The following is a 22762-nucleotide window of genomic DNA, read 5'->3' on the forward strand; positions in this document are numbered from 1 at the left end:
AAGGCAATAAACAAAAGCGGATCCTTGCAATCTAAGCACAGAAAACAGAAACAGAAAAAACTGCCATACTAGCAGGAGAGTAGACCAAGGCGCACAGAGTAGGTATGGAATCTTCTTCATTGGAGGTTTCAAAGAAGAAGCTGAAAAAAACATTCATCTGGGATAGCATAGGAATAATGGGTCTTGTGTTTGCATAGTGGGGGTTATGTGGATGACCCCTGAGGTCCCTTCCAACCCTACAATTCTATGGTAGATGACAAAACATGACATAGCCTCCAAAAATGCAAAATAAGTAATTTAAAGATGTAGCTGGCTGTGTTATTCTGAAATCAAGCAGAAGGCAGGGTAGACTTGCACTTTATAAAATAACCAAAGTAGATGTAAATATATGGCACAAGCTTTCGTGAGCTGAAGCATCTGACCCACAGGCTGGCTCTGGCCCACTGAGCTACTAGTGGGCAAGAGAGTTTAAGGAAGTGGTTAGTGGTTGATGTGGCCTACCACAGAATATGGGCACCTGTGGCTTAGGTAGACATGGGCAGACAGAGGTAGTTAAGCTGCATCAGTCTGAAGTCACACAGAAGACTGGGTAGATCTGCTCTTTACATATTAACTAATCAGAGCTATATAGCATCGAAGTGGGCATGACCACTGGAGGCAGAAAGACAAGCAAGGGCTGTGTGAAAAAGCCCTCATGCCCTGGAGCCATTTGGCCTACAAGGAGCCATGTGGTCTGGATCCACTCCAGGGAACAAGATGAATTCAATACGCTTGCTCTACAGTCTTGACTTTAACACAGCAGCAAAATGTCCCAGTACTGGTGGACCTGAGACCACTGCTTACCTGAATCCACAGGCATGCTCCAGATCTGAAAGTTCACTAATACTGCAGCTTCAGGCTTGTTTCCGCTCTGAGGGCCTGCCAGACCTCAAGGAGTTAAGAGCAGGCACAGACGGATGAGTTTTCAGTGTCCTCACTGATGCATTTAGTTTGGAACATGCCAAGGGACTTGGGTTGACAGAGCATGCTCAAGCTCATTCCAGTACTAAGATATGTTGTGTTATACACAATGCCTAAAACACCGTGTCTTGGAAACAAATTTTGCAGACCAGAAGGCTAGAATCAGAACATTTTCTGAGAGACCACCTCTGCATAAAACAGATGGCCATCTGGCTGATTTTGCATGACACAGTGGTAGTCACTAGCAATAATGTAGGCTCAGTACTAAATGCAGATGATAACTATTCATAAAGCCAAAAAAACCACCCCAAATATTTTTGTTCTGTATTTAGCAACAATTACAATGATGTATGTTTATGCGAGGATGGCAAAGCACTTTTCAGTCCATTAGGAACAGAAGAAGAAGTTAGAAATAAAACCTACTAGGAATTAAAATTTTAAATCAGGAGGCCTGGGTATCTTGCACCCACTGGAAACATGAATGTAGTGCCATTATCCAAAAGAGACAAACAGGATGACCGAGACATCTCGGTGAGTTAACTTTTCCAAGATAATGGAAAAACTGATACAGGTTTCAATGGTTGAAGAATCAGTTATATTTCCATGCTTTAAATGACGCTCAATTTGGTTTTATGGAAAACAGGTCTTGGCAAACAAGCCTGATTTAATGCTTTGATGAGATAATAAGGTATAAAAGATAACGGTGCCAAGGTAAGACACATTTATAAGGTGTTTCATGCAGTACTGTTCCATGTTCCAACTAAAAAAGTAGCAAAATATGACAATAACATATGTTAAAAGTATTAATAACTGGTTATTTGTAAAAATCCCCCAAATCATCACTGGGTGCATCCAGTGAGGTTCTACAGGGATCAGTGCAAACCCAATGGTTTCATCAGTGATCTGAAATTAAAAAAAAACTGGTAAAATTAAAAAAAAGGGCAGAGTACTTCATAGTGTGGACAGCAGTGGTAGAGAATCACTTTGGTAACCTAGGGCTGATTATTATAAAACAAAACATGTTTTAATACGGCCAAATGCAAATGCACTAGGAATAAGACAGGCCACAGGACCAGAATGGGGGCTGTATCATCCAAAAGAGAAACTTCTAAAAGGGCCTAGAAGTCACAGTGGATGAGCCGTTCAGTATGATACCCTAATATGATACTGTGGCAAAATGGTTTAATAGGATCCTTGAGTGTATAAACAGGGGAGTAATAAGTAGGTAGATCTTTTTTACCATTGTACACAGCACAGGTGAGAGCAATATTGGAATACAGTGCCTAGTTCCAGTGTCCACATTTTAAGAAGGCTTGTGGAAAATTTGAGAGGGTGCAGAAAAGAGCCAAAAAATATTTAAGGGCTGGAGAAAAAAATGCCTTACAGTGAGAAACCTAAGGAGTTCATTCTGTTCATCTTATGATATTAAGACTGAAAGGTGACTGTTTACAGTACTTAAGTACATTCATGGAGAGAAAAGATCAGGTACTCAAGTACTCATATCTAGTGGAAAACAACATGACTGAAACCACCAACTGGAAGTGAAAACCAGGCAAATTCAAGTTAGAAATAAAATACAAATATTAATACTAATGAATGTTATTAAACCCTTGCAACAAAATTATTAAAGAAAGCGGTGGATTCTTTATCTCTTAAGTTCTCTAAATCAAGACTGGATGGGCTACATGACCCTCAAAGAAAATGATTTCTTCCACGTTTCTCTTAGCTAATTATCAGGTTTTTCCCACTGGAACAACCTGTATCATTTAACTAAAAATTTTAAGATCTCTATTTCCTATAAAAAACTTAATGTAGTTACCAAACATTGTTGTCCCTCATTACAAATAATGTGCAGCTTTAAGATTCTTCACTTTGACTAATATACTTATTAATATGCATCTGACCCTGCTGCTACCCATACTAATGAGTAACTTTTCTTTTTTTTTTTCCCTTTGCAGCTGGGTCCACAAAATAGCTAAGCTAGATACCGTGGACTCCTGGTGACATGCCCCAGTTCTAATGACTAGGCTGCAGTAATAGCCCTGCTGATGTGGAAAAGGTAAGCTGGCTTTTATTTAAAGGGTGCTTATACTGTAAATTCCCTAATCACACTTTTAAAACTTAGAAAGGTCCTTGAGAGTAGCTCAGCAATCACTGGAGAGTTTAACACATTCAGATCTTATTTGACTTTTCCAGACATTTCTGCTTCTTGGATGGACCAGGAGCTGGGAAATTACTCTGATGCCAGGTGGCCACTGGAGACCCTGCTGAAATTGTAGCATGGAACAGCAACTTCTCCATCAGCAACAACATGCAGAACCAGAATGAGAATCAGCTCCCTATCCTCCGATTAGGGCAGCAACAGAACTGATTGGCTGGATGTGACAACAGCATCCAAGTAAGAAAGGGACTTGGACAAGTACCCAAACAGCCACTTTTACACCCACAAAATGAGTGGAAGACCCTTCAGTTTGAAGTTAGTGTGGAATGGAACTGGCAATTCTGCCAAGAGCTGGCTTTTTACCCTGAGGCACTCCTCTAACTTGCCCCTTTTCTATGTTCTCCCCCATTCCTCTGAGCAGTATGAGAGGAAGTGGTGAAAGGAGTACGCTACTCGTATGCGCTGGCAGGAGAACTTGCATTAAAGCAGATGTCTCGTCTGCCAAAAACTGTTTTTTTAAGCTATACATGGTGTTGGGGAAACTGTAAAAATACAAAACAATTTATTTTAAAAATAAACTGATACCTCAAGGACCCAACTAAATTTTAAACTTGTTAGGAACAAAAATTGGTATAACCACACTTTATTATTGCCCAGTTCTCCAAAGAACAGTAAAAAGAAAGCCTTAGAGAGCTGTGCCATATTGAGTAAAAGCTGACTTACCTCTTCCCCAAAGGCTGAGTACTCACGCCTGCCCTGCTCACTGATGGGACTGATATCACCTACCAAGTGCATGGTGGGGCTCATCTTTGTAGAGCAGGAAATCAACAAATGAGGACCAGGCTATAAAGCAGAATTGCAAAAGGAAAGAGAAAAAAAAGTATATAAAACTTAATTAAAAGTCTTGCTGATTACATTTACTGGGAAGTTGGCAGCTCACACCTGAACTGAGCTTTTAAAGAAAGAGCAAGACACGCAAGAACAACACAGTTCTCACTTGTGGCGAAAAGAGTAGATGTCTTCTGCCAATTCCATGGAGGCTTATGTAAGCAAATGAACTATTCAGTTTTTAAGGCCAGAAGGAACTGTGTTTTAGACATCTAATTTAACCTACTGCAAAACAGGCCAAAGAGCTGCACCAAGTGGCTTCCGCATGAAGCCCCCAGTATCTGTATAAGCTATAGCAGAAATTTTGGAAGCAATCCAGCCTTGATTAAAAGTCTTCAAGCAACTGAGAATCCACTGAAGCCCTAGGTAAATGGTTCCCAGAGTTAATTTAATTTAGTGTTCAAAATCTCTGTCTTATTTTTAAAATGCATTTGTCCAACTTCAGCTTCCAGTCACTGGAAATGCCTCTTTCGGTGCTCTGCTATCAGATATCTTCTCCCAATATATGTATTTCTAGACTGTTATCAAGTAATATCATAACTTTTCCATGTTAAACTAAACACATTAACTCCTTCAGTCTCACTCAGATTTATTCAGATGGCAAAGAAAAAGGATACTCTTGAGTGCTATACTTACCTTATTAACACCAAAGTCAAAGTGGTAAGTAACCAATATAATCAGTATTCGACAACTCTGTTCCTCGTTGTCTATATTTTGTCCTGCACTTCTACAGTTTTCCCTGTATCCTCAGAAAGCTTTCCTTTTGGCACATAGCATCCTCATAATTTGTATTTAAAGTTCCAACTTTCACCTTCTGTAGCATATTCAGATTTACTTTTCAAAGCTTACACATGCATTAGAGGTCTTGTAAGGAGAGAGTTTAAGAGGCAAATCTGGAAACCACAACATTTAAAAGAAGAAACAACATGCTAAATGCATAAGCTGAAGCTGTCTGAGATGTATGGAAGGAGAAAGGTAAGCTATAAGGATTGTTGGAGGATGGCAACTTGAGAGTGAAAGGAGAGGGGCAGTAGAAGGAGTGTACAGATTTTTCTCAGAACATGGAACTGGACCCAGAGCACACTGTCCTGATCCGATCCTGGATTTCCCCCCACACTGGAATCATCATGTGTGGTGTTTTAGCTGAAAAAAAAAATGACATCAGATCAAGAGAACACAGATGAAGCAGAAGTTAAGCTTAGAGAACTTGAAGACTATAATAAGGTGCATGATAGAGATTGATCCTTTGCTGTGGCCTAAAGCAGAAAGCAGAGCTTCTTCTTGCAATGTAATTTTAGAGTCAGAGTTGAGGAGCTTCTTTGTGCTGACAAGGCTAAACATTACATCTCAGATGCAATTAGCTGGATACAAAGAACATCCCAATCAACAGGAAACAGAGCTGACTCTTCTGCTTGCCAAGCAAACACCTGCCTTGACTACAAACTTTTCCCCAGGACTACAGACTTTATATAGTGATGTTTGTAACAGACACCATAACTCATTAACTCCAGAATCTAAGACTGCTTTCTCAGATGCCTCAACAATTTCTGTCTACACGGTCGAAGGACCCAAGATGGGTAAAACTTCTATAATGGAAAAAAAAATGTCCAGGTGGGACCAATCTACTACACCTAAAATCATTCTACTACACAGAATGATTATTTTTCATGTCAAACTAAATGGCTGGATACTCAACTCTGAAAAGACAGGTGAGCAATAGAGGCAGAAGAGGGAAAAATAACAATGGTGAAAATACCAAAAGATATCATACATTCTCCAAGCTCACAGCACATGCAATGATTCCAAATCAGATTTGGAAAGCAGCTGTGTTGCTTCCCGTTTTCAGGGCCTCTGAATCCTGCTGGAAAGAGGGGCTAGGGCTAATTGCCTACTCTTAGAATTTTCAAGAAGATGGACACTAATCCCAAGAGTAGGCAAGAGGAACACAAGATAGAGACTCTCTTCTCCCTCCATTTTCCACTGTTCAGGAAAATTCAGTCATTAGTATGCAGTGGAAAAAACAAATGCTGAAAAAAACCTTTCAGTGCTCCAGAACATTATATGGAATACACAGTGGCCAGGATATTTTAACTTTTGGCAGACTATAATCAGAATAACTGTTACAGTGGTATACTTTTTTTCCTGAGATGAGTAATTCACATTAGCTCACACTGCATACAGAGATCTTGTTTATCATGCAAAAAAGGTTTTATATTAATGAGGCATAAGAACATTATGTGAAATAAAGTTATGTAAATTAAAGAAAATAATCTTGGCACAAAGCAGGCAACTCATTCTCTAAAGTACTAAGTAATAATGTAACCACCTTTGGAAGAAGTGCTTTAAAAGGTGCAGTTGTTACCTATATAAAATTTAATATGAATGCTGTTAAGACTACATTGTATGGCTGGTTTGTTAGTTTCCAGCACTCAGTGCTGTGGCATTGTAGAGGACAGAAGTTCACAGATCTACAATAAAAAGCATTGGTAACATCAGGTGACTGTGCAGTCTATGCAGCCATCCAAGACTCAGCTACATAAAGACAGGAAGAAACAACAAAGCTGTCTCGGAGTAAATGTATTTGGAACCAGTTTGGTAATGCCTCAGTCAGATAATATAGTCTCTCTCAGTTGAGGATTTTAAAACACTTGACAAAAAGATAAGCTCTTCAACATCTGAGGTAGGTAACGCCCATTTTAAAGCCAGAAACAGAACCATAACATGACTTCCTTAACATCTGAGGCAGTGTAATGTCCCCACCCTTTCTAAACATCAACCTTCAAAAGACATTTATACTGCCGTGCAGAAAAAAAAAGGGGTCATTGAATCAAATGAACCAGTTACAGATGGAACACAACTTAAAACAATCCTAAAGAATCACAGAACTGAAAACTAGGCTTACCTTTTTCTCCATCTGAAATAAGATCTCGTTCTCCCTTCTGAACAACTGTCAAATTTCCCATGGCTTGGCTGAGCCTTAACACACATCCATGATGATCATTACTATCTACAGGGTCTCTAAGCTATAACACAAGAATTCCATACAGAATTACATACTTTACCATGAGGACAAAATAGTGTCTAAACAAATTAAGTGCATCTTTCTATACATATTTTTTACATTCTTTCCCTCCATCCATTTTGTGCTGCTAAAAATAATTATATGAAAGGGGTTTTTTTAGCATTTAAGATCTGCCAGCAATGATCTTGTGTTGTCATGACAACTAACACATGGGGATAAGTAAACCTGCATGATACTCTTTCCAGTAATGAAGAACAATATAGTACATGGTTGAAATGGTATCCAAGTATTTAAAAAAAAAAAAAAAAAAAAAAGGTAAAACTTGCGCATACAAAATTCCACTAAAAAATAAAATAAGCTCACCATAGCTTCATACAGTCTGCTGAACTCCATATAATTTGGAGTAAGAATAGCTCTCTGGTAGCCTTGAATAAGAGAAGGCTGTTGGGAAATGAGCCACAATCCATCCTGCACAAGACAGTAGAAAAATAATTTAGTTAACAGATTTTTAAGTGTCAGCCAACAACAAAAAGAAAATAAAAGAAAAAACATACTTACGGCATCAATGACAATGGGGATTCCTTTGACCTTGGATTTTTCTATAATACCCTGCAAGAAATATAGGTTGACTGTAAGATGCTTGCTGAATTTAACTCTCACCACAACTAAAGGAAATGCAGTATTTTTCCTTTTGTCTAAAATGTGCTGTGCAATCAGTCTGATCACACAGGTCACCATTTCAAAGTAAGGATTAAAGTGATGATTAGAATCTGAAAAGTGATAGCAGACACTTCCATACCAAAGTTGTTCATTTTACAAAGTCATATTTTCTAACTCAGCATGAGGTTTTAGAGTCAAGCTGTGCACTTTGCTTCCTACATAACCAACAGCATTAGAGATTTTGCAAATTAAACTTTGGTAAAAACTGTGTTGTTATGCAAATGAGAAAATAATCCAACTTGTTTTTCATTAGGTAATGGACTTTATGAGGTTAACATAAAATAAAAAAGCATATCTCTAGTCAAAAAATAGAAAAAGATGGTGACCAAAATCACTCAGCAAGTAGACCTGTTGAGCAAGAAAATGCTAATTTAAGTTACTTTTCTGATCTCACACATATTGAAATATATGAATGCACTGTCACAATATCTTATATGAGACATGAGCTGTGTAGATATATGTTCATGTAAATGTAGGTTTCATGTTACCAGCATGGGTTTAAAATAACCTAAAGTTTTATACCAGTGGTTTGCATCCAGGGTGCCATGTGAGGTGTTATAAGATCCTTTGTAGTGTGCAATGGGGGGCACACAATATTAGCACTGTTAAGTGTGCAAACACCTACACATGATACACAAGATAGTCTAGAGATTTCACACAGGAATCCAGCGTCAAAAATATTCTGACCTGTTGTGGTCTTTCCAAATTCTTTGCAACCAAAGAATTGCTATTTATTTTTCCATAGTCAAAAAAATGAGTGAAACCTAGGAGCTGGCATTTTCGATGGGGTGTCTCAAATCTAACAAGGAGTGTCTTGAGTGTAAGAAGTTTGAGAACCACTACTCTAGAGGGTAGAGCTTTAATGCAAAGTTGTATTTTACACGAATGGTCTGTTCCCATTCCCTTTCAACAGAAAGGAAATATCAGAACGTTGGTTGCTCTCTTTTGGATTCTGCCCTGAATCTTGAGAGTCTACCTAGTTTCCCCCCGTAACAGTGAATTTTATTTATCTAAACATCTGTTTAGTTTTTTAACCCTACAACCCTCTTTAGGTATCACGTGACTGTGAGCACCAAAGGTTAACTAAATATCGTGTGAATAATATTTCTTTTTATCAGTTTAACACCGAGGGTGGCCTGCTTTTTTGCCTGGATTGAGTTAATTTAGAACCCAACAGTATTTACAAGGAGTCCTTCCAATGCACATAGTTATGTTTGTTAACAGTTACCAGAAATTTATACACTTTCCTATAACAATCCATTTGTGTTGTTTTGCGTGTGTGTACTGGGGAAGAACGAGGCAGGGAGCACACATTACAATCTTGCATCTTTCAGACATTAGTGACATAAGTCATTTGGTGCCATTTGCATAGTTTCCTAGAGGTGCACTGATACATTGGTCCCGTATCGGATTGGCACCAATATAGGAAAAATTGACAGCATCGGCAATTGGCTTTTTTTGCCTGATGTTGCTGATAAATGCCCTGGCCACAGCGTGCAGGCGGCCAGGAGTGCAGCCCAGAGGCTTGGAGAGCAGCATCTGGCTGGTAAGTCTGTTGTGGTGGGAGGGAAGGGGCATGTAGGGGGGCAGATTGAGGCCCCTGTGGTGAGGGAGGGAGTGGGGTTGGAGCAGGTGCTGCACAGCCGGGGCGAGGTGCAGGATAGAGCCATGAGTGGCTCATCTGTGGAATGCGGAGGAGGGTGCGGTTCCTGCCACTGCACACACTCCAGGAGGGCATGGGGGGCGTGTGCCCCTGTATCTGTGTGTGGGGTGAGGGCGGGCTGCCACTGCAGGCTGGGACTGGGCTGTTTCTGGCAGGGGGCTGGGCTGGGCTGCGCTTGGGGCGGGTAGCGGTGGTGCTGGAAGGGAGGGTTGGGGGTACAGTGAATTTTGGAGTGGCTGCAGCTCCCCATTGTAGCCTCTCTCCCAGCACCCCCACTGCCTGCCCCAAGCACAGCCCAGCCCAGCCCAGTTCCCACCAGGAAGAGTCCGGCACCTCCCCAGCCTCAAGCAGCTGCCACCCTCACCCTGTGTACAGATCTGGAGGCACACGCCCCCACATGCTCTTCTAGGGTGTGCGCAGTGGTGAGAGCTGCCCTCCTCCCTGTGCCTCCTGGATAAGCTGCTTGCAGCTCCATCCCGCACCCTGCCCTACTAGTGCAGAGAGTACCCCAGGCCCAGCCCCAATCCCTCCTTCACCGCAGGAACCTCAATCTGCCCCCCGCCCCCACCCCTTCCCTACAGACTTACCAGCCTGATACTGGTCACGAAGCTGTCCGGCTGCATATCAGAATCGGATTGGTATCAGCCAATATGGCTCCTTAAAAATCGGACATCGGTACTGGCCCAAAAAAATCTCTATCAGTGCACCCCTATAGTTTACCAGCACACTCTTTCTACCAGGTGCTCTAGAATGCAACTTTGGGATATGCCCACAATTAATCTTTTGGCATACTGAAAACTCCGTTCTTGCTTTCTGTTTTCTTTCACAGTCTTTATGAAAAAGTCCCCCCCACATGGCATGTTCTGGTTTTTTATAATTCTGCTTGCACACAGAAAATTCTAGAGGAGTTTTATTTTTATTTTCCTTTATAGGAACTCTGCTTTTAAAAATCTGTATCATACTATTTTAATTGTATTTCACTATTTCTATCAGTTTAGTTGGTAATAAAATAAGATTCTTTAATCCAATTTCTAGGATCAGCCCTAGCATTTTTTTTAAAGATTGGTACACCCTCTTCTACTATCTGCCACTGCAGTTTTAATTAGATGGCATTTTTTGCTAGCATCTCAGCCTCCTCATTCTTAAATTTCTTCAGTACTTCTGAATGATTAACGTCCAAGCCTGATTTGTTGCCCCTAAGCCTAATAATCAATTTGTTCCAACACCTCATCTTTCAACATCAGCCTTTGACAAGGCCTCACTTTTATGGAAAAGAGTAGATCTAGGGTAGATATCTCCTCAATATATTCTGTTAAAGCAAAAACATCAAGAAGTTTCTCTCTAAACCCCTTATCCTTCTTAACTATTAACTTAGCTCCATTATAATAACTGTCTATTAAGACTTACTAGTTCTCTCAAAGTATTCTTTGTTTCTGGAAAAAAATGCTGTTGCCTTGTTCATCTTCATATTCCCTCTCAGTCTTTAGATTTTTCATTATATATTTTACTGGTCAACATTTGTGTCTTTGTATAATGGTACCTCTTTGATTGGTTTTACCAGAGGACACTTGGAATAACTTTGAGTATGCTGTTACTAGGCCATAATTTTGTGGTTCTTTTTTTGGTTCTTTTCTATATTGTTACTAAGGAATAATCCAAAAGTAACTCCCCCTTCCCTTTGGTCTGTTCTAGAACTGTTACATTAATTTACCAGCTTTCGTAAAGCACACAAGTGCTTGAAGAGGGAACCTAAATCATGGTAGGAATACATCATTAGCAAGTATTTGGGTACAAGTTAACAGTATCTGATGGTACACCTGTAGGGACAGAAGCTAGTGAGCCTCCAAATTACTAGTTTCTAATCTATGTTACTAAAGGGAACATTTTTTCTGGTCTTTACTATACACAAAAGATTACATGTCATGAAACGTATCAGTTTTTCTGAGTCCTAATTTTTTTTTACCCTGGCTATCATTTTCCTTAACTCTGAAGTGGAGCACCTTCATTAACTTCTGCCTGACTGGTGCTAGGCTGATGCAGTTCCGCCCCACCCACAGTGCTTTCTGCATGATGGGAGGGGGAGAAGGGAGGAGAGGGAGCTCTGGGCTTGGATCCACCCCTCCAGTTCCAATCCACAGCACCTCCCCTCAGCACAAGGTGGGCAAACCTCAGCCCACAGCCTCCTTCCCTCCCTTCTCCCCAGAGATGGAGGTGGGGGGAGCAGGGCTAGGGTAGAAAGGCTTCAGGCATTCAGCTCCTCTTAAATTGGCTCTAAAATGGAACTTGATTCCCACCCCACCCAAGCCAACAGCAAACATGGCGGGGAGGTGGGGAGGGAGGGTCAGCGTAATTCACAGTGCTTGAGTTACAGTGGTAAGCTGCACATCTGGCAGCACCCTTAAACTTTTATTTAAATGGTCTATATCAATTGCACTTCAATTTGCAAAAGTACCAAGGTAATTTTTCAAAGCATAACTTAAGTGAGACAAAGCTGCTCCTGAGAGGAATCTGTGTAAAAGTTGTACCTTGATAAACAGATTTGATTTTTCTTTATTCAATTGTATAGCTCCTGCCTTTAGTAAGAAAAAAAGTTTGCATTCCTTTTTATTTCTGAAAAAAATGCATAGTCATTAAAATGAAGAGCAAAAGAATGAGCCAGACATTCCCTTCTACCCTGTATATCACTAATTATTACTGTGTTTCAAGCAACACTACAACTGGGGCAAAACCCATTAAAGGTAATGAAGTCACACATGCATTTCGAATGCTTTACCTAGCTTGCAGAATCTTTTAACAGTGGTAATAATGCATAAGAACAAACCCAGCTGGACTCAGCATATCTCTACACTGTTGACTTACTCTATATTCCTACCTATAACTCCCTACAGAGAACCTTATACCTTTAACCCTTGCTCAAATGCATGGCTAGCATAGAGGTTAAAGCCTGCACTTTACTTTAAGGCATGTTCCAACCCACATACAGGTAAAGAATAGGTATTTCAGCTCATTTTAGATAGCCCTCCAATACCACCCCACCTACAGGGCCAGCACAATATGATCTTTCTAGCTTCTTTGCTTCCTCTGCCTCTTGCATACCAGAAACAACCAGTCATTATATAAGCACAAAGATAGCATGTAACCCGTCACTCCAGCTGACCTTGATGCTCACAGATCAGCCAAATGGAAGATGGTCATCCAATGTGCTGCTAACATCAGGGTTCTACTTAAATTGGTAGTGTGACTATGGAAGGGAGCATGATTTTGGGTGAAGCACTAAAAAATTCCACACCTGCAAACTGTCATGAGTTACAGTGGGGAGTGCATGCCTGTCAGCACCCTAAGAGCCTAGAACACACCTCTACAATCATAGCAGCAAATTCCTGTAACTGTAGAGCAGTGATACTTAACCAGGATCCTGCAGCACTCTAGGGTGCCCCCAGATCCTTTCAAGGTTAGTGCTGTTAGGCGTGCAAACGCAAGTCACAAAATAAATCCAGAGATTTCAAACAGGAATCCATAGTGTAAAAACATTCAGACCTGTTGTGGTCTTTCAGTTCTTTGCAATAGAAGTGCTCCATTTTTTTTTCTATAGGCAAAATCAAGTGAAAACTAAGCACTTTCCAATGGATCCCTTAGGTCTTATGAGGGGTGTGTTGAGTCACTGAGAACCAGGGCTGTAGAGGTAATATAGACACAGCTGGATAAAGGGTTGCATGCACTTTTGTGGTTTGAATGCTTCAGGGTTACAGTGGACAAGCATAGATTTCCAGGCAGACAGGCTAAAAGGCACAGGTCCACTTTTGCAAAAGTAGACATACTGTTAAAAAGTCCTGATGGGCAAGCAGTCAGGAAAAAAGAGATTATTTGTAAACAAAGTGCATTTGGTGGTTAAGACTCTAAAACTTCACAATATGCCATTGTTTAGGCATCCTTGTCTGATTTGAACTCTTCTTTCATTAACGGCTTTTCATTTGATACTGCACAAATATAGAAAAATGCGTGAATGGCACTGCTTTAACCATTCATTAATTCCTACAACCCTACTCAAGTATTTCTCTTTGGAAAAAATCAACAATGTCATTCCAAATCTCCCTTTGTAGACAGAATTTATACAAATCACCTTCAACTGGCTGCAGTATAGTACATACTTCTATATGCATATCTATTACCAGCTCATTAATCACTCTATTATGCTACCAAACCTTGTATGAGAGACAATTAACTATTGACCACTATTAACATACTGAGTCAAAAATTCATAAATCAGAATTAAAATATGAATTTCAGTTCCCTCCCTTTTTGACACTTGCTTTGATAGCTTTGACACCAACTGCAGCTCAAATAGATAGTTCTCTTGTCTTATGATTATAATCTCAGACTCTGAGCCATGTTTTCAAAAAGAGATGCTTTAGGTGCACGTACAATATATGCAGTTATATACCTAATCATGTAAACTAAAGGGAGGAGCCAACTTTGACCACCTTTTTTTTTAGTTTGGCTGAAAGTGGAAGAAATTACTTTCTACCCAAGTTTGAGAAAGTTAAAAAAAAGCAAAAACAGCCTGTTACAACTAACAGAACTGGATAAACTGTACATTAAAAATCTTCAAAACAGTTTTATTATACATAGAAATGTAGCATAAGCAAGACACAGCTCTAGGTTTGCTCTGAATTCATAAAGAACCCTTTCCATCAAGCTTGCTGGGCAATTAACAGCTTCTTAACACTTCCTTCAGCCACACAGCATGCTCCTAGGGAGGATGGACCTTATGAAGAGTAACATTTGAAACACAGAAAACAGTATAGAAAAAAAAATCCTAACTAGCATTTCATCTCCCTGGTGAAGGGAGGAGACATCAAACAGAAATAACCAGCGACATGAATATAGTTTAGGAGGAGATGTTCTGGCCAGCACGATGGCCAAAAGGGACCTTTGGGTTATGGTTGATCACAGGATGAACATGATCCAGCAGTGCAACACTGGAGTGAACAGAGCTAATAGCATACTGGGATGCATTAGCTGATGCATTGCGAGCAGGGCTAAGGAAGTGATACTTCCTCTCTACTCAGCATTGGTGAGACCCCAGCTGGAGTACTGGGTCCAGTTTTGGGCACTGCACTTCAAAAAGAAGACGTGAAGAATCTGGAAAGGGTCCAGAGAAAGGCCACAAGAATGATTAAGGCCTGGAGGACAAACCTTATGAGGAAAGACTAAGGGAGATCTGGGACTATCCAGTCTGGGGAAGAAAAAACTAAGGGGGAACTTGGTGGCCATCTATACGTATGTAAGGGGTGAATAATTGGGAGCTGGGAGAAAAACTGTTCACTAGGGCACCCCAGGGGAAGACAAGGAGAAATGGCCATAAACTATTAGAGGATGGTTTCAGGTTGGATGCAAGAAAGAACTTCTTTATGGTGAGGATGACCAGAATCTAGTATAGACTTCCCAAGGGGGTAGTGTAGTCCCCAATCTTACAAATCTTCAGAAGGAGACTGGACAGACAGATTTGATCTCAGTAGTATTCCTGCCCAGAGCAGAGGGGTTGGACTTGATGATCTTTTCAAGTCCCTTCCAGTCCTTAATTTCTATGATTCTATGATTCCCTTTTAATTTTCTCCCTCCAAATCCATGCATGAATACACATGATTTTGGGAATCTAAATTTAGACATATTTTCTCCCTAAACTCATCCAAATCCAGCTTTAGCAATAATTTAGTTTATTTCAATCCAAGGTAAGAGCCCTAAATCAGATTATAGAAACACTCAGACTCCTGGTGCTATCTAATCCTATTGAACAGATGTGCCATCAAAACAATGTAAAAGTTCCCAATTAAAGCTATTTGAAATTTGTGGCTATCTTAATAAAAACTGAAAGTTCTTCCCAAACCTTCAATGTTACCCATCTGATTCTAGCATATCATATTCTAGTAACAACAAATGTTAACTCTGCTTAACTACAGCCAGATTTCATTGTTACAAATACTTGATGATGTTTAGAGAAACTTAATTAAACTATGTACTGGCTCAATGCAAGTCCCAACATTTTATTCATAAAATAGCAGGGGTTTAGGTTGTAGCCGTGTTGGTCTAAGGATATAGGCAGACAAGGTTCCTTGGGTGAATTTGATATCTTTTATTAGACCAACCTAAATGGTTGGAGAATAGTTATTAAGCAAAATAGGTCATTTCAAGTATCAAAATACTAAAACCAAACATGATGCGAGTATGGGCCCAATCAGTAAACAAACACTGCACCTCATCATGGCCAAAACTTTGCTTCCTCTATCCTGCAGGGTTGGCCAAGACCAGCTAGCACAGAGAGGGAGCCAAACATTTTAGCAGACATGCCACAAATTAGCCACAAATACTCCCTAAGTGCCATTCTAATCTTCCCCTGCCCCATCTACTGCTCTGCTTCCGCCACTATGCCCCCTGCCCTATCTGCTGCTCTGCTGTCTGCTTCCTGCCATATTTGCCACTGGGCTGCCTGTCCCTTCTCAAAACTGGTACATTTCACACACAGAGGCTGCCCATGCCACTTCTGGCACACAAGGCAGGTTGGCCACCCTGAGCTAGCATATTTTTAAAAGATATTAAACTGTGTTTGCAGAAATGGTGAATTGTATTTGAAAATATGCTAACATCATTTGAAACATGACCTATTTTTCTACTCAATGCCTTTGTGACAGAATATTCTGTCACAGAATATTAACGCTTCTGAGCACAAGCACCTGGGTTTTTTTCCTGGAGCCTGTGGAGAATGTATGTTACTCAATTAGTACCACATCTTCTCACTGCATATGAAAAAGAAGAAGCTGAAATGTATTAGTAAATGAAGATATTCAGCACATACACTATACCAATATGTTTCAAATAAGATCAGAGGTAGGACAGATGGAGAGAGCCCTGAGACCTCTGATTTCTCAGGAAAGAAGGCTTTTAGAGCTCTTCTTTTTCAGCTGCTAGTAAAGTGCAATATAAAGAAGACTCACAAACCTCTTAACTCAGAAGGCAGTGTATCTTGGCTAGCCAGAAATACTGCAAGGAAAAGTATACATTAACCTTCAACACAAACATAAAATGACCAGCTATGGAGGTTGGTTGTCTTTCCCCCCCTGAGTTGAGAGGATGAGAGGGATGATGTAAAAGTCAAAATTTAGAACTGAAGGAATGGAAAAGTACTTATTTCCTCATCACAGAAATAGCAAATTTCTCAAAGTGAGTGAGTGGGATTCACCAGTCCTTTACTACATGCACATGCCTACACCCAGGCCTCATCATGAATGCAGAAGACTAAAAGCATTGAGAAGGAAGAATTTTCTAACACAAACTGCCTCATGGAACAAATGCACAAAAATTAACTGATCCCTGGCCTGATATGCTTTTGCACACTTGCCTAACACAATCCTGCTTGATAGGTCTTGTCTTCACTACTAAAATAGCTTGTACTTTACACTTGGGTGACTTAAACATGTAAGCTATCATAACACACACACACACACACACACACACACACACACACACACACACACACAGAGTCAAGACAAGATATTTAACTTTCACTGTGAGGTGAACTCACAGGGCGCATCCAGACCAGCCTGCATAAGCCTCTTGCCACGTGTCAAAGCAGCTTGAGACGCGGCAAGAGGCATGTTAGGAACAAAAAAACATTCCCTGTGCTGCATATTTACAGCATCAGCTCAAAATTTGATACCTGGATATCCAGGTATCAAAATAAAAGCAGGACAGGGCATGGTCCTGGACAACTGAGGCAACTGGAGGCTGGGGTCCTCCAAAGAGACGCTCTGGTATCTGACCAGAGCGTATCTATGCCTGCTCCTTGCACCAATGCTGCAGCACACTGCCTGCCCGTGAAGGGCAAACAGTGATGCAGGCTGCAGCGACCTGGACCCAGGCTCTGTTCCAGGTAAGTGGGGGGTGGGGTGACCTGGAGGGGAGCGGGGTGGGGCTGTGAGGGTGCGGGAGATCATTGATGGGGCAGCTTAGGAGGGCTGGGTCCCCCCCCCTCACGTGGCCCACAGCTCACCCACAGCAGCAGCAGCGATCAGACCACTTGGGGCCCTCCTGGTACAGCCCCCTGCACAGGGGAGCACAGGGCAGCACAGCTCGGCCCTGGCCACCTGGCACCCAGCGCTCCCTGTGCCACATCACACGGGCTGGTCCAGCTCGACATGGCACCGTGTACCTTCAGGCAGCTCCGGACTGCTCGGGCTGTCACTGGAGGCCTTGCACTGCTTGCGGGGACTGCCTGTTGTGCCAGGCCAGGTCCTGCATGCATGGGCCCCACATGCCTTTGGGCCAGTTCCGTGCACGCAGAACCTGGCTTGGTTGGTGCGACAAGTGGTCCCCGTGAGTGGTGTGGGGTCCCGAGTGACAGCCCAGGAGGCCCAGAGCTACCTGAAGGTGCATGGCGCCAGGCCAGGCTGGGCCCATGCAATGTGGTGCAGGCAGCACCAGGTGCCAGGCAACCAGGGCCAAGCCATGCTGCTGTGCGCTGTGTGTGGGTGGGGGGGCGGCTGTGCCAGGAGGGGCCCAAGTGCCACAATGGTCGCTGCTGTTGCAGGTGAGCTGTGGACTGTGCAGGGGATCAGTCCCTGTGCGGGGGGGGGGGGGGGGGGGGGGGAAGGGCAGCTGCGCCCTGTGCGGAGCAGGGAACCCACCCCACCTGAGTAGCCCCCCTACAATTCCCACACACCCCACACCTCCCCACATCCCTCTACACCCACCCATCTGCATCCCCCACATCCCTCTCCTGCAAACCCCACATTCCCCCATCACACACCCATCATACCCAGCTGCCAGACAGGATGAGACCTGCTGTTAAGAGCTGTGGTTGCAGGGGCAGCTGTCCCCACATCCTAGTTAGCGAAGGGGCCAGGGGGAACTCTAACTGTTCTATGATAAGGAAACCAAAAGCAAATGTTAAAACATATAAATATTTAGAATTTATTTTATTATGATGATCGAGACACTGTTAGGCTTCCAAACTGCTTTAACATTGTAAATATCTCAATAAAACATTGCCCAACTGCTCTCTCTCTCTCATTTTAATTGTGGAAGAACATGGATTTTGGGGTATTTTAAAGAGTCAATTTTGGATTTTTTTTTTATCAGAGATTTTTCAGTTTTTAAATAGGGAGCACCAGGTTTCTTGCTAGTGAGGCAAGTGGCAGGGCCCAGGCTGAGGAGCCTGTTCAGGGCTGGCACCTGGGACCCAGCTGGTGGTGGCCGACCTCCTGGCCACTTGGGGCCAGGAGAAAATGCTTCGACAGTTCATAGCAGGCCACCACACCGAGAACATCTTCCGGGCAATAGCTGCCCAGAGGGCAGGGCGGCAGTACACATAGCAGTAGCGCTACACAAAGGTCAACTGTGCAGCCACAGCCAATTGGCAGCTGGTCCAGAGCTGCAGTCCCCCTCCAGATCTGGCAGGTGTACAGCCTTGGGGTCACATGCTGTCACAGGTGGCAGGTCATAGCCAGGCAGCAGCCCCCACTGCCAGACTGCTGCAGTGGGTAGAAAGTGCAGGGAACTCTTGGTTAGGGTTGCTTCAGCAGTCCAGCTGGCACAAGGGGCTAATGTCCCCTAATACCAATTGGCCAGGCCCCAGAAGCTCCTGACTATCTGTATCACCCAATTATCGTGGGCCCTGAGACCCACACAGCTAACTAATAGCTCCTATTGTATGGGGCTGATGGATGGATGACACAACAAAATACTTGGGACAACTAATGAAAAAAAGAGTTTTGGAGTGTCGCATGGGTCAAAGGGTCAAAATGTGAAAATAAGTGCGCCTGAGGGGGACACTGAGCAGAGCCTCCCAGGCTGCTCCCACCGGTCCTCAAAAGCATCCAAGGAACCGATGGACGCTGCCCACTGGTGCTCTGTCTGGAGATGTGCATGGACAAGTGAGAGGAAAGTGGCCTCACAGTTTCCGGGCACCTTCCTGGTCAAATACAAGGCCCACTTGGCCAGGGCCAGGAGGAAGTTGCCAGGAGGTCCCAGGACTTGGTGGGGCCACAGATGGGTTGACCAAAAACAAAAGGTGGGGGTTGAAATTCAACCAGAACCTCAAGTGGAGGCTCTGGAGGTAGAGGGGCTGCAGCCTTGCACACTCAAGGGTCATGTGCACCAGGGTCTCCCTCTGCCCGCAGAAGGGGCAGGAGACTGGGGTGTCCATGAAGCTCACCACATACACAATCGTGGCGATGGCTCTATGGAGGAGCTGCCAGCTGAGGTCCCCAGTGGCTCGTGGAATGAGGGTGGAGTACAGACTCAGCCACTGGGGTGCCCCAGCCATGCCCTGGCCGAGCAGGTCTTGCCACTTGGTGTCTGGACGGGATGCAAGGGTGGCATGATGGACAGTGCAATGCACGAGCATGTAGAGGTGGCAGCGATAGACGGTGGAAAAGTGGAACGGTCTGGTGTCCTTCAGCCGGCTCAGGTGGTGGAGCAGGGAGTGCCGTGAAGCCAGGTGAGGTGCCGGCGCCACGACAAATTCCAGTGGGCTGGAGAACACTGGAGGGGGGGGGGCCAGGACCACCACCACCCCAGAAGTTCCTGAGAGCAATTAGCCCTGAGCTGCTTGCCATGGCAGCTTTTTATACTGCCGAGACCAGCACAGGGCAGGTTTTTATACTGCTGGGACCAGGCTCTAGCTCCTCCTGGCTGCAAATCTGGCTGGAGTACTGTGTTCAGTTCTGGGTGCTGCACTTCAGGAGGAATGTGGACAGAATTGAGAGGGTCCAGAGGAGTGCCACCCGCATGATCCGGGGACAGCAAGGCAGACCCTATGAAGAGAGGCTACGGGACCTTAACCTGTTCAGCCTTCACAAGAGAAAGCTGAGGAGGGACCTAGTGGCCATCTATAAACTCACTAGGGGAGACCAGCAGGGTTTGGGAGAGACCCTGTTCCCCCTAGCGCCCCCCAGGGTAACAAGGAATAACACCCACAAATTGTTAGAGAGTAGGTTTAGACTAGACATCCGAAGGCGCTACTTCAGTCAGGGCAGACAGGATCTGGAACCAACTTCCAAGGGAAGTGGTGATGGCTCCTACCCTGGGGGTCTTTAAGAGGAGGCTTGACGTCTACCTGGCTGGGGTTATTTGAGCCCGGTTTTCTCTCCTGCCCCGGCAGGGGTCAGACTTGATGATCTACAAGGTCCCTTCCGACCCTACTTCTATGAATCTATGAAAATCCGAGAGGAGCTGGGCAGGGCTATTTTGCCCCAAGTGGCACAACTTGCCCCACACCAAAGTGCATGTCCAGGCATGTGTGCCAAGGCAAAAATCCCTGGTTCAAATTTGTGCTGCTCCTATTTGAACTTCTGTAAGTGCATGGGCCTGCATGTGTGGACGCGCCCACAGAGGTCAACTATATTCAGGGGTATAGGACTGACCTCAGAGAACCATGGTAAAATTTAAGTAACCATGCTTCCAAAGTATTTTTTTTTTAATTTGGGTCACTTATTTATCTTAAACCCGAATACATAAATAAAACATTGTTTTAGTAGGAAGACCAAGCCAGAAAGGCCTCAGTGTGCTATTATAACAACTGTATTAAATGCTTAGAACCAAGAGTTCATTCTGAATAAAATTTTGCATTTTTCAATGAAAGTATTCTAAACAAAAATTTTCACTACTATTTAAAATTGTCATTAAAATGACATTGCCACTAAAAATGAAAAAAAAACAAAATCTAAATTGAAATGGGAATAACAGTCATTGCTGCTTTTTTTTTGCTAGGGTAGAGGCCTCTTATAATAATGAGTGAGAAATGTTCTTAACCAATAAGTCAATTGCTTTGAGCAAAATTTTTAACAGAAATAAAGCTAGATTTCTCAAATCAGCTCTAATAAATAGAAATGTGATAAAATGTTCATTTTAGCATAATGTGGGACAGGATTATGAATTTGGATGTTTCTAATTATTTAATAATAACTCAAATACAATTTAAAAGTAGCGGGAAAGTTGGCTCCACTCAGACTGAAACATTCAAAACTTTAACTGTTATACATGCTGGCAGTAGTAAAACCATTAATTTGGAACACCAAGTAATAGTTTGTTCCTGTGTACAGAGAAATTTAAATATTTGGTTTCAACTTTTAACCTAAATTGGATATAGACAGGATTACTGTTTCAACCAGAATGGGAAATGTATATTCATAATGCTTTATTATAAAAAACAATCTCTTCTGAGCAGACATACTTGTGTTTATTGGTACCATTCTTATAGTTCTTGCTTTCAATTTATTTTAATGAATCTACAGAGATTTTTATATAATAAGCTCATTCATAAACATTAAATTAGCTGTATACAAGCTGAAAAATTGTTTGATAAAATTCAATCTAACATAAGATAGAGAACAAAATACTAGTGTGTACATTACCTTAGCATTCTCAAGTAGTACATCATTTCTACCTAAACCGGGTCCTATGACAATTGAATGCAGTCGTGGTAACCACTTTTCCACTTCATGAACAGCATTAGGACTGTCACTAAATTAAAGAAAAAGAAGTAAAAAGAGATTTACTTTCAATACTCTAGAAGTCCAAAAGATCAGTGTATGGTCAAAGGAAGCACCTGGGGGGGGGGAGTAATGTTTGTCTATAATATATATTTTAATAATTTGGAGGGTAACAAGACACAGCAAGAGAAACATCTTTTAGAATTGACCTGATGTCAATCCAGGAACATGGCTCCTACTATTTTAGTCACACAGTGTATTTCCCATGCCTTACTGGACTCTGGGTTTAAACCCAAGCAGAATAAAGTTATTAACTATAAAGTCCCATGTTATTAAAGGAAGGGAAAAAAAAACCCTACATCAAGAACAACTTTTCTGTTTAGGTCTCTCTTTGGAAAGCTTTTAACATAATACCTTTAAGAATTCTTCTGTGATGAAAACTCTTCTCTAGTTAAATGAATCCCAAGATAATACTATTTCCCAATATCAGCCCTACCAGATCTCATTGTTTTATCAGTAATGGAAATAATTTATAGATGGCATGTGAGAGGGGAGGCAAAAGCCCCCCTGACTCACCCCAGATCCCTTCCCAACGTGCCCCGTTACTTACTGCAGGGACAGCAAAGAGCAGCAGCTGGAGGGAGACTCCGGGGCCGGCTCGGCAGTTCCAGAGCTGCCTGAGTCTGCAAATCAGCAGGCGCAGGGGGCATGGCCTGAGAGAGATGTGGGCTGCTCAAAAAGTAGCTGGGGACGCAACCGGAGGCAGGCAGGGAGGAGGAGAGCTGGGTGCCTGCAGGGAGGTGCAGGCTGAAGATCCAGGGGACACAAACCCCGAGGACAGGAGCAGAAAACCTCGTATT

The 22762-nt window shown here is 42.7% G+C and overlaps 1 protein-coding gene across 4 annotated transcripts in view; it reads right to left on the minus strand.

The window, feature by feature from the left end:
- The window catches only part of NAXD (NAD(P)HX dehydratase), a 57287-nt gene that overhangs the window by 5952 nt on the left and 28573 nt on the right, over nt 1–22762 (minus strand). For 3 of the 4 annotated variants that reach the window (XM_014600393.3, XM_014600395.3, XM_006260465.4), the window contains 4 exons: nt 21825–21933; nt 7590–7640; nt 7395–7499; nt 6912–7032 (listed from right to left, as the gene is read on the minus strand). In XM_014600393.3, coding sequence (XP_014455879.1) covers nt 6912–7032; nt 7395–7499; nt 7590–7640; nt 21825–21933 — 386 coding nt within the window. Of the gene's footprint in view, nt 1–3844; nt 3965–6911; nt 7033–7394; nt 7500–7589; nt 7641–21824; nt 21934–22762 lie in introns of all 4 variants that reach the window. The other variant, XR_002089587.2, reaches the window with a different exon arrangement.

Source organism: Alligator mississippiensis, chromosome 1 (genome assembly GCF_030867095.1).
Source record: "Alligator mississippiensis isolate rAllMis1 chromosome 1, rAllMis1, whole genome shotgun sequence".
NCBI lineage: Eukaryota > Metazoa > Chordata > Crocodylia > Alligatoridae > Alligator > Alligator mississippiensis.